This window comes from Lagenorhynchus albirostris, chromosome 15 (genome assembly GCF_949774975.1).
Source record: "Lagenorhynchus albirostris chromosome 15, mLagAlb1.1, whole genome shotgun sequence".
Classification (NCBI taxonomy): Eukaryota; Metazoa; Chordata; class Mammalia; order Artiodactyla; family Delphinidae; genus Lagenorhynchus; species Lagenorhynchus albirostris.
Window position 1 is genome coordinate 58,217,624 of NC_083109.1, and position 12,122 is coordinate 58,229,745.

General features: G+C 47.3%; 1 protein-coding gene across 1 annotated transcript in view; it reads right to left on the bottom strand.

Annotated features, from left to right (window-relative positions):
- The window catches only part of TVP23A (trans-golgi network vesicle protein 23 homolog A), a 32,001-nt gene that overhangs the window by 1,912 nt on the left and 17,967 nt on the right, over nt 1-12,122 (bottom strand). Inside the window, exons 3-6 of the mRNA XM_060123560.1 lie at nt 2,969-3,113; nt 1,781-1,870; nt 1,420-1,548; nt 51-179 (exon numbers count right to left, since the gene is read on the bottom strand). Coding sequence (XP_059979543.1) covers nt 51-179; nt 1,420-1,548; nt 1,781-1,870; nt 2,969-3,113 — 493 coding nt within the window. The remainder of the gene's footprint in view (nt 1-50; nt 180-1,419; nt 1,549-1,780; nt 1,871-2,968; nt 3,114-12,122) is intronic.

The window sequence follows — 12,122 nt, forward strand, 5'->3', positions numbered from 1 at the left end:
TTTAAGTGTCTGGAGGTCAGGGGTCCAGGAATCAGACTTCAATAACTCACCGTCTGGAGCACCGTCTGGGACAGAAAACTGGCTGTGACTTTGCTGATGTCACTCTCGCCTCCCATCTTACAAAGGACGTAGCCGTACAGGTTAGCGGCTTGGAGAGAAATCCCAGCTATCACAAGGGCCTGCGCTCAGACAAAGCAAATGTAATTCTCCTAAGAGCACGTATTGAAATATTCCTCCCAAAGCAAGTAGGAGTGGCTCCGGCCCACACCTGCTAGTAATAGCCAACCTCTATGGAGTGCTTACAAATACTCATGGACCCCTTTTAATCACCAGGAACCCGAGAGGTTGGGGCCGTTATTATCCCATTTTACAGGGAGAACATGGAAGCTCAGGGAAGCTAAAGTTGCCTGAGGTCGCAGAGCTGGAGCGAGGCTGAGCCGTGATCCAGACTCCAGAGCCCACACTTTTTTTTTTTTTTTTTTGTGGTAAGCGGGCCTCTCACTGTTGTGGCCTCTCCCGTTGCGGAGCACAGGCTCCGGACGCACAGGCTCAGCGGCCATGGCTCACGGGCCCAGCCGCTCCGCGGCATGTGGGATCTTCCCGGACCGGGGCACGAACCCGTGTCCCCTGCATCGACAGGCGGACTCTCAACCACTGCGCCACCAGGGAAGCCCAGCCCACACTTTTTTATGCTGTTGCTCAGACTGTCCATAGATATTTTGTTTCCTCATTGAATGACTCAGATCATGGCAATGCAATATGATAACTCTGAAATAAAACTGCAGAACCCTGAGGCTAGCTTATTCCTACTGAGGAAGGGTTCCCTATACAAGGTAGGACGTCATGCACTTTTTCTAAAAACTCCTCTCTCAGCAGCATTATTCAGAGCCAAAAGCTGGAAACAAATAACCATTGATTATCTCACTGATGGATAAATGGATAAACAAAATGTGGTCTAATACCGTGGAATAGTATTCATCCATAAAAAAGAAAGCAGCACTGACACCAGCTACAACAGAGATGAACCCTGAAAACAATATGAAGTGAAAGGGCTCAGTCACACAAGACTGCATGTTATATGACTCTTTTATAGAAAATGTCCAGAATAGCCAAATCTATAGAAACAGAGAAATCAGTGGGTGGCAGGGGCGGGGGGGACAGGTGTATGGGGAGGGTGATGGCTGAAGGGCTCAAGGTTTCCTTCCGGGGTGATGAAAATACCCTAAAACTGATTGTGGTGATGGTTGCACAACCCTGTGAATAGACTAGAAGCCCCTGAATTGTACACATTAATGGGTGCACGGCCTGGTATGTGAATTCTATCTCAAAGTTGTTTCGACTGATCGGTCAATCAATAGCAAAAACACACTCCTGCAACCACCGGTTCTATACAGATGTTTCAAGCAAATGTTGCCTTACCAGCCACTTGAGCTTCAAGGAAAATAAGGAGCTAAAAAAGAACACGATCCAAATCATGGGGCAGATGATGAGGCCGAGCCAGAAGACCCGAGCTTCCGCCTCTGTGGCAGCCACGGTATTTGGAGAGACCTGTGGCGGGAAAGTGATTCGGTTTCAATACTTGCGAAAATGGTTGCAAAGGAGCGTGCTATGATTTTTGTTCACGTCACACGTGCTTCTGCCACATGTGACTTTGAACGGAGCGCCAGCATCAGTGGGCTTTGTGTATGGCGGGGATCAGATCCCACAAAGCTCAAAAGGAACCCATGGGAACTTTCCACGGCCGTTTTCCCGTTCAAGCTTGACACGTATTGGAGAATACCTTTCTGGCTTCAAAAATCCAGTGGCTTTTCCCATCTTCGTCGATCTGGTTCCACCAGCGAAGGCCCACCAGGAGTCGTCCGGTTACATTCTGAGGAAAATGGACAGAATGTCTCCAAGCAGGCCACGGGTCATTCATTGATGAATAAAAGTCACCATTTCATGCCAAACTTGCACCGTGAGAAGGAGGAGAGGGGAACTGAACTGTGGGGCTTTCTCAAAATCAGTTTTGAGGCCTCTAATTCTTAACTAAGCTTACCTTAAAAAGCAACCTAAATGTCCATCGACAGAAGAATGGACAAAGAAGATGCGGTACATATATAAAATGGAATATTACCCAGCCATAAAAAAGAATGAAATAACGCCATTTGCAGCAACATGGATGGACCTAGAGATTGTCACACTGAGTGAAGTAAGTCAGAAAGAGAAGGACAAATATCATATGATATTGCTTATATGTGGAATCTAAAAATGTGGTACAAATGAACTTATTAATGAAACAGAAATAGTCACAGATGTAGAAAAGAATCTTATGGTTACCAGTGGGGAAGGGGAGGGAGGGATAAATTGGGAGATTGGGATTGACATATACACACTACTATATCTAAAATAGATAATTAATAAGGACCTACTGTATAGCACATGAACTCTACTCAATATTCTGTAATGACCTATATGGGAAAAGAATCTAAAAAAGAATGGATATATGTATATGTATAACTGTATAACTGACTCACTTTGCTGTACAGCAGAAAAGTAACACAACATTGTAAATCAACTATACTCCAATAAAAATTTTAAAAACAAAGTTTCACTCATGAAAAAAAGGACTCCCCAGACACACACACACACACACATATATATTCATATTATATGGAATTTTAAAATATATTATTTATAATATTATGTCATATGTAAAATTTACAAAAAATCCAAAGCCCTATGGAGTTGTCACCCTCATATACTACATGTTTGCAAGCATGACAGAAGCCATTTATTCGACTAAGCAATGTATTTTTTTCTCTAACTTTAAGTGACAGCATTCAGCTTAGTATTCTTAAGTACACATCAGCAGTTTAAACCAAAGTGCCTCTGAGCCCAAATCAGCCACATGCATCAGAACTGTGAGCATCTGGAAACGCAGCCACGTGTTTCAGGAGCGAGGCTGTCACAGGTGAGGGGGCCTTACCTTCACAGACCAGAAGTCGAAGGACAGGAGGAGAAGCACGGTGACAAAACAGCCCACGAAGCTTCTGCTGAACCAGTCACAGCCCACATAGGTGATGGTGGCACTCACTCGGAAAAACAGGTGGAAAAACGTGGCCACCGGGTGCCTAGGGAAGAACCCAGAGCCCCCTCACTCCAGGGCCCAAAGGGCAGTGGCTGAACTCACTCTGTGGTTTCCGTGTCCCACGTGTTCCGCATACCTTTAAACCCAAACTCTTTCAGGCTGCAGCGCTAACCTAGAAGGCTCGAAACAATCCTCATCACACCAGCATTTTTTCCCCACCCTCTTAAAGAATCCAGTACTTTCCCCTAATTTGACTCCAAATATCACCTGCCCTGTTTGCAAACGGGTCACCTTTGAAGTAAGCTGTGTCGGAGACAGTGATCACCACCTTCCTGCCTAGCAGCGACAGTGACCAATTCCCCAAAGGGAAATGCTGGGTTATTCCGCCAGTGACTGAACAGCGCGGCCATGTGCAGCCCACGGGTGCAGAAGCCTCACATCAGTGGGGGCCTCGTGTTCCTGATGGAGGGAAGCGAGCACGACATGCACAAGTCGGCGCCAACCCCCGGCCACTTGTGATGAGCTGCATTTCAACGCTGGAGCCAGAAAGCAGCTGTGCGCAAGGAGGAGGGGGTGGGGGAGGGATGGGCTGGGAGTTGGGGATTAGCAGATGCAAACTATTATATATAGGATGGATCAACAAGTCCTACTGTATAGCACAGGGAACAATATTCAATACCCTGTGATAAACAATAATGGAAAACAATATGAAAAAGAATGTATATAGGGACTTCCCTGGTGGTCCAGTGGTTAAGAATCTGCCTTCCAACGCAGAGGACACTGGTTCCATCCCTGGTTGGGGAACTAAGATCCCACATGCCACGGGGCAACTAAGCCCGTGTGCCTAACTACTGAGCCCTTGCGCCTCAACTAGAGAGAAGCCTGCGCACCACAACGAAGAGCCCGAGCACCGCAACTAAGACCCGATGCAGCCAAAAAATAAAAATAAAATAATACGAATTTTTAAAAATAATGTTTATATATGTATAACTGAGTCACTCTGCTGTACAGCAGTAATTAACAACATTGTAAATCAACTATAATAAAATTTTTTTTAAAAAACTTCTATACAATTAAAAAGAAACTATCTTTAAAAAAATAAAAAGCAACCCTGCGAGCCCCATGACGGGTGGCAATACATTGCTGGGCGGGGAGGGCAGGCGACTCTACTCAGCAAACCTCACCTAGTAGTGCCAGATCCGATATCTTGACGGGAAGCCAGAAACACAGACTTTTCATGGGAAATCGGATTTTTACACAAAGGTCACTAATTATGTTAACAAAATGCCACAGGCTGTGCTGCACACTGGCCTGTGAGCCTCCGGCTTGCCACATCAGGGGGAGCAAAGGTAGCCAGCAGGCCTGTGGGGGACAAGCCTGCTTGACCTTCCGAGAAGGAAGGTGGTCAGGGTAAGCACCCAGGAGGCTCCTATAGAACCGTGGGTTTCTGACGCCCAAGGGAGCGTCAGCTAAGATTCAGAGGCAGGATGTGTAATGACATCTGCATTTACTCCTCATGTTCTAAAGGAAGAAGGGGCTGTGCGGAACCCCAGCTGTCCTCCAGAACGTTCTCACCTGTGCCTTTCAGATGCTGAGCTCTCCTGGCGACCGTACCTGGCATTTAAGAATTAGACATGATCACGTAGCACTTCCAAACCTGGAATGTTCCAGAAGTTAAGACTCTTGGGAGTCTCTTATACCCTTTTCACCTTAAACCTTATTGAGGATCTTTCAACTAATTGTCTAAGTACAATTTTGCCCCCTTCACTCCAAGATAAATGAGTCCTTTTCCAATAACTGAACATCCTTCGAGGGCAGAGACCATGTTTTCAATAATTTTATACCCCCCAGAGCACCTGGCATTAAGATTCTCGGCAAATATTTGTTGTGTTGAACCTTATAATCCAGTCCCTTCAGGCTCACTGGGGACATCTGTCCTTTTTGGCACCAGAGACAGATTTCATGGAAGACAATGTTTCCGTGGACGAGGCGGGGGTGGGGTGTGCTGGGTGGGAGAATGGTTTGGGCGGTAATGTGAGCGATGGGGCGCGAGCGGCAGATGAAGCTTCGCTTGCTCACCTGTGGCTGTGCGGCCTGGTTCCTAACAGGCCACGGACTGGTACCGGTCTGTGGCCTGGGGGTTGGGGATCTCTGTTGTAGAACAATACAGACTTAAAAGGTTTACAAGAGACCCAAGTGTGCACTGATCCAGGGTGAAACCTAGACGTTATGCATTCAAATAAATCCCCTGCCCACCCACTGGTTTTCTATTTTTGACTGTGGTTTCCTGAAATAAAATGCAGGAAAAATTCCACCTGTTGGAAGGTTCTGTTTATTTAGTTGGGTCCTGGTTGACTGTTTCCGTAACTTGAATGGAAGGTCTTATTATTGTTGTTCTTGCTGTTGTTATAATTATCCAAAGCAAGTAGAAAAGGATGCCCGTTGTACTTCCATTGTTTTGATCCTGTTTTACGCGGGTTGTTCTCTGGGCAACCCTCCAAACCCTCACTCTGTCCACCTCTGCAGTTTGCCCAGCCTGTGCCCCACCGCCAACATGGATGTGGCCTCAGATCAGCTTTCTAGTTTGGAGAGTTTTGAAGGCCATGGCTTGAGCCTGCCCACCCTTCCCTGACATGGGGTCCTCCGTCCCCCCCAGCCTTTTCTCCTGCCACCTCCGCAGCCACGGAGCACACACGCGCCGACAGTCACCTCCACCTCTCAATGCCACCAGCTTCCAACTCCCCCCTCCCAGGCATCCACCTGGTCACCCCCTTGAGAGGCAAACAGTACAGAGGTGCCTGACTGCCAGGGTCCAAATCCCGGCTCCAACCTCTGAGTAGCTCCTCGGCTGTCCCTAAGCTACGGAACCTCTCACCGCCTCAGTCTCCACTTCTGTAAAATGGGAATGCCCACAGGAGCCACTGCCGACGGTATTCGATTAAAAAGATCAAGTGAAGGTAGCAGGTATGTAATGCCTGAAACACACACCATGCTCAGTCATTGTGAACAGCTGACAGTCTCACTGTCACTCAAAACCGTTCCAAGGAGCCAAACTGTAAAATTCCCCCTCTGACCACAACCTTCTCTCTCTCACTCCCCAGGGGCTGACTTTTCAACTGTGCAGGGATCCCCCAAGACTCCTGATCTCCCCATATTCCCCCAGCCCCTCCACTTTCACCAACGAAACTTCCTTATCCTCAACGTGAGTATTTTCTGGTCAGTATCCATCTCGCTCCCTCCACCCGCCAGGCAGAAGCCTGTTATCTCAAGAGGAGGAGGAGAGAATGACTGATGGAGAAAGGAGAAATGAGATCACCTAAGTCAAGGTGGGGAGGGTCTAGCTGGGCTTCTGTTTAAATTTAAATCCACTTTCACAGTTCTGGGCCCAGGACATGCCTTGTCCCCCACCTTGGAGGGAAACCCGGTAGGTTCTCATGGAATGTGCTTGAAAGTTACCCGAGAAGGCCTTAAAATGCACGCAACACTGCCCTGGACCCGGGACATGCAGATTCAGATCTGGAGTGGGGCCTGGACATGAACTTTGCAAAGGAAAAGCACTGTTCTACCCTGGATTCACAAACTCCAGCCCAAGGGCCAAATCTGGCCCACTTCCTATTTCTGTAAATAAAGTTTTATTAGAACGCAGCCACGCTCACTCAATCGCTGGCAAAGCCGAAAATATTTACCCAGAACTTGTGCCAATCCCTGCTCTGGATGGGCAAGAAGAACTTGGTGATAAAATTAGGCTCCATTCAAAACAAACCAAAATGAAGCAAACTGTCACTAACGGCCTCTTCTCTCCACCCGCACCCCCAAAAAATCCCCTTTCCAAAGCTGCAGGGTGGGAGCTGCCCGACTGGCAGAAACAATGGATTGTGCTAGAGGTCAGAGCAGTGTTATCTCTGGGGATGGTAGAGGGCCAGCAACTGGGAAGGCGCACAAGGGGGCTGCCAATGCTGGAGGTGCTCTGCATCTTGACCTGTGTGGGCGTGTGTATAAAAATTCATCCAACTGTGCATTTAGGATTAGTGCACTTTACTGTATGTATGCTACACCTCAATAAAAATTCTGCTTGAAGCCATTGACCAAAGAAGAATCTCTGCAAGTCACCCTAAAATTTCTACATGAGCTACAGCCCAGCAACTGCACTCCTATTTACCCAAAGGAGTTGAAAACTTACATCCGCACAAAAACCAGCACACAGATGTTTCTAGCACCTTTAGTCATAATTGCCCCGGAATGGAACCGACTAAGATGTCCTTCAATAGGTGAATGGATACATCATAGTACATCCACACAATGGAACATTATTCAGCGCGAAAAAGTAATGAGCTCCCAAGCCATGAAAAGACATGGAGGAACCTTCATGCATATTACACCGTAAAAGAAGCCAGGCTGAAAAGACTACATACTGTATGATTCTAACTCTATGACATTTTGGAAAAGACTTAGCTATAGAGATAGTAAAAAGGTCAGTGGTTGCCAGGGGTTAGGGGAGAGGGAGGATGAAAAATTGGAGCCCAGGGGATGTTTAGGGCAGTGAAACTAGTCTGTATGATACTGTATTATACATTTGTCAAAGCCTGTGGAAGGTACAATACCAAGAGTGAACCCTGATGGAAACTATGGACTTTAGTTAATAATAATGTACTGGCTCATCATAACAAATGGATGACACTAATGCAAGATGTTAATAATAGGGGGAACTTTGTGGTGGGGAGGGGCTTATGGGAATTCTCTGTACTTTTTGCTCAGTTTTTCTGTAAACCTAAAACCGCTCTAAAAAATGGACACAGTTTGGGGGCGGTGCCCTGTCTAGACAGAGTAAAGTCGGTGGTGGGCGTGGGGAGGACTGCATCCCACAGGCACCCTACGCATCCCCCTTCCCACAAACTTCTAAAGCACGTTTGATTTGGGGCCGGGTGGGGGAAGGTTGATTTAATCCTCAATTCAGCAGTGATCTAATAGTCTCTTTAAAAGTTGCCCTTTATTGGTTTCAAATACTTTGAAGACTGACTTCCTCATCAGACGTCCTATTTTAAATTCTCTTTCAGACACTCTGCAAAGTCTTATGCTTTTCACTGTGGCAAAGGTCTGAGGAAAGATGGTATCTTTTCTCCTTGCTTCACTTTGCTATGAAAATAGCATCTGAGATGATGTCTAGAATTTGCTTCAAGATAATCCGGGGGTGGGGAGTGGATGGGGGTGAAGACGAAACAGGCTGGTCACGTGCTGATCATGACTGAGCAGGGCAAAGGGAATACCAGGGTCATTGTTCTCTGTACTTTTATGTAAATTTGAATTAAAAAATAGAACAACAAAGAAATGATCAGAGGCAGCCTCAACTTTGCATTGAGGCAAGACGCGTTTCAGAAAAAAACGAGCCCATTGATATTCTGGGGGCCATCTGTGGTCCAAATAAAAATAAATTCAGACCTAAAAATCCCCAGTTGAGTAATTGGCCATTACAGTTGAATGTGTGAGAAAATTCCAGAAAGCAGGTCCTTTCGTCTGGGCTTACCAGTCCCTATGCAAAAAAAAGGGCCACCACTCTCTGTGGAGTAAAAATGCCCACTCTGGCCCCTACCTGGACAGTGGGTACAGTGGAAGCCAGAGAACCCGGATCCACATTCATGCTCCATCCTTGCTGCACACATGGTCCTGGACAGGGCACTAAACCACTCAGAGCCTCAGTTTACTCATCTATAAAATGGGAGAGTTACATTTAACCTCAGACGTCCAAGGCTTCTGGGATGAAAACTACCTACGATTCCAGACCAGAGGGGGCCTCAGGTCACTGTGGTTAATATCACTCTATTTATTGTTTGATTCATTCACGGTCGAGACCTTTGAGAACAGGAGAAAGTGAGAAAAAGCCTCGGCAGGTGACGATCTTTTTGGATGTCTTCCGTTAGATGTTTTTCCCTGTTGTTGAAAAGAAGTACGATGCTGCTATTTATTTCTTCAGCCCCGACACCCACTTAGAGTCAGGTGGCTCTTCTGCTAACAGCAGCGTAACACCAGGAAGACGTGGGAGGAAGGGGACTCCGAGGTGTGACGGAGAGACAGCTAAGACCACATCTGCCCAGCCCTCGGCCCATCCACCTGCTCCCCACGTGCCCTGGAGCCTGTTAGAAATGCAGGATCAGCAGCCCCACCCCAGGCCCCCTGAGCCCGAATCTTCATGTTAACAAGACCCCAGGTGATCTGTCTGCTCACTGCCATCCAGGAGCCCTCCTTTGTTCCATTTTCAAGATAAACTCAGTTCGGGGAACAAAGCAGGAAGGAAGGAAACCACACCCAAAAAAGCAGAGGACCCTATGAGCCCTTCAGAAACCGTGTGGGCCTGGCTAACCCAGGGCGTGCGCCATGGGGGCGGGACTGTTCTTCTCTAGAATGCTCCAGATGCAACAACAGCTCCGTCATCCTTCAAGACTCCAACTTCTTGCTTCAAATGACAGCACATCCTCCTCCTCCCCCGACATCTGGGCCCGGGACGGGCAGGTTTAAGGCTGTTGGGATGTCTGAGCAGATGCTGGTTGCTAAGTCCTCATAGCTTTGATTCAAAGGTCAGCACGATAGAGGTTTGAGTGTGGAAGCGAATAAAAGAACAGACGTCCCTCTGGGCACTAAGTCTTCCCTCTAGTTTCTGTTCTTTCCTTCTTTTTAGAGAGACACTCCAACTTTATTGGCTGGGTATGCGTGGCAGCAAAACGCCGGCAAAATGTCAGCGGGCCCCTGGCCGCTCGGCCCTGGATGGGCCCTGTGCAAGGACCCTCACCTCTCCCCTGGGGGCACCCAGGCCAATTCCGCTACCTCCACCCCAGCTACTGCTCACTGCCCCCTGCTGCTGCTGGAACCACGGGCCAAATTCCTTAAAGACCCAGAGTTTTCAGAAGAAATGGGAAAACAAAAGAGCTGAAAACAAGCCTTCAAACAAAAACGTGTACACGCATGTCCACGGCAGCAACATTCACCATCACCGAAAGGTGGAAACCACCCAAATGTCCATCAGCGGACGAGCAGATGAGCAAAACGTGGCCTGTCCACGCAATGGGACGTCACTCAGCCATAAAAAGGAATGAAGCACAGATACCTGCTACAATGTGGGCGAACCTTGAAAACCTTAGGCTCAGGGAAAGAAGCCAGACACGAAAGCACAGATACTGTATGATTCCACTTAACCTAAGCTACCCAGAAAAGGCAAATTCATAGAGACAGAAAGTAGAACAGAGGCTCCTGGGGGCTGGCGGGAGGAGGAAATGGGGAGTGATTGCTCCATGGACACAAGCTCTCAGTTTAGGGTGACGAAGCGGTTCTAGAGATGGATGGTGGTGACGGTGACACAACAGCGTGAATGGACTTATTGCCACTGAGTTGAAAATGGTTAAAATGGTAGATTTTTTTGCTATGTACATTTAACCACAACTTAAAAAAAAAAAACATGAAAAGAATTATTGGAGTACTGATGCATGCGACAACATGGAGGGACCTTGAAAACATACTAAGTGAAAGAAGCCAGACAGAAAAGGCCCCATATTGTAGGATTCCATTCTTGAAATGTCCAGAATAGGCCAGTTCATAGAGACAGAAAGCAGAACACTGGTTGCCGGGGGCTTGGGGGAACAGGGAGTGTCTGCTCAATAGCTATGGGGTTTCCTTCTGGGGTGATAAAAATACTCTGGAATGGAATAGTGATGATGGCTGCTTAACATTGTGAATGTCCTAAATGCCATTGAATCGTTCACTTTAAAATGGTTAAGGGACGTCCCAGCGGTCTGGTGTTTAGGATTCGGCACTTTCACTGCCAAGGGCCCAGGTTTGATCCCTGGTTAGGGAACTAGGATCTCACAAGCCACGTGACGCAGCCAAAAAAATGAATACATAAAATAAAATGGTTAAAAACGTCCCTTGGACGCTATGTGTATTTTACAATTTAAGAGAGAAAAGAAATGGCGGGAGAAAAGACGCGGCCTTCACTGGCTCTCCTTTAGAGAGAGGGGTTGGGCGGTGAGTAAAAGGTCCCGGGTACAAGTTCAGAGACAAATTAGCAGATTCAAATCCCAGCTCCACCACTGAGGACCTGTGTGACCTTGAGCAAGTGACTTAACCTCGCTGTGTGTCACAGTTTCCTCATCTATAAAATGGGATAATAAGAGTCAGGGATGCTGAGTTGCACAACACCAGGGGGCATCATTCCATCATAGTCAGTGTGAATCGTGTTCCCTGGAGTAGTGCAGTGCACACATTGGGAAGTACCGAGTGCACGGAGCTGCCGGGAAGATTACATGAGAATCATGATGTACATAAAGGGCTTGGGATACTGCCTGGTGGGCAGTGAGAGTTCAATACCAACTATGAACAGAAATAATTGTGCATTTGCCCTGGGGGCTAATCATTCCGCCACCTTCCTGTTATATAATGCAGTGCTTCTCCACATACAAACCACCCGGCTCTCTTTTTAAATGCAGACGCTGATTCAGGAGGTCTGGGATGGGGCCTGAGATGCATTTTAATGAGCACCCAGGTGATGCTGATGTTGCAGGTCCATGGACCACCCTCGGAGTAGCAGGGAACAGGGGAAAGCAGTCACTGCTGTATCCATTTCCCAGGGCTGTTGTAACAATGCACAGCAAACTGGGCAACTTCAAACACCAAAATCACGTTGTCTTAGAACCTGCCTTTTTCGCTGTGCTCAAAAAAACAAAGCAAAACAAAACAAACACCAAAATCTCTGTCTGCAGGATTGGTTCCTTCTGGGGGATAATCCATCCCAGGACTCTCTCCTACCCTCTGATGACAACTGGCACCCTTGGCCTTCCCTGGCTTGTAGCTGCATTGCTCCAACCTCTGCCTGTGTTGTCTCATGGCCTTCTCCAAGTGTTTGCCTTCACGTGGCCATCTTTTTATAATGACACCAGTCATACAGGACTAGGGGCCCACCCTACTCCAGGATGACCTCATCTTAACTAATTACATCTGCAAAACCCCTATTTCCAAATGAAGTCACGTTTTGAGGTACTGCAGGTTAGGACGTCCATATATCTCTTTT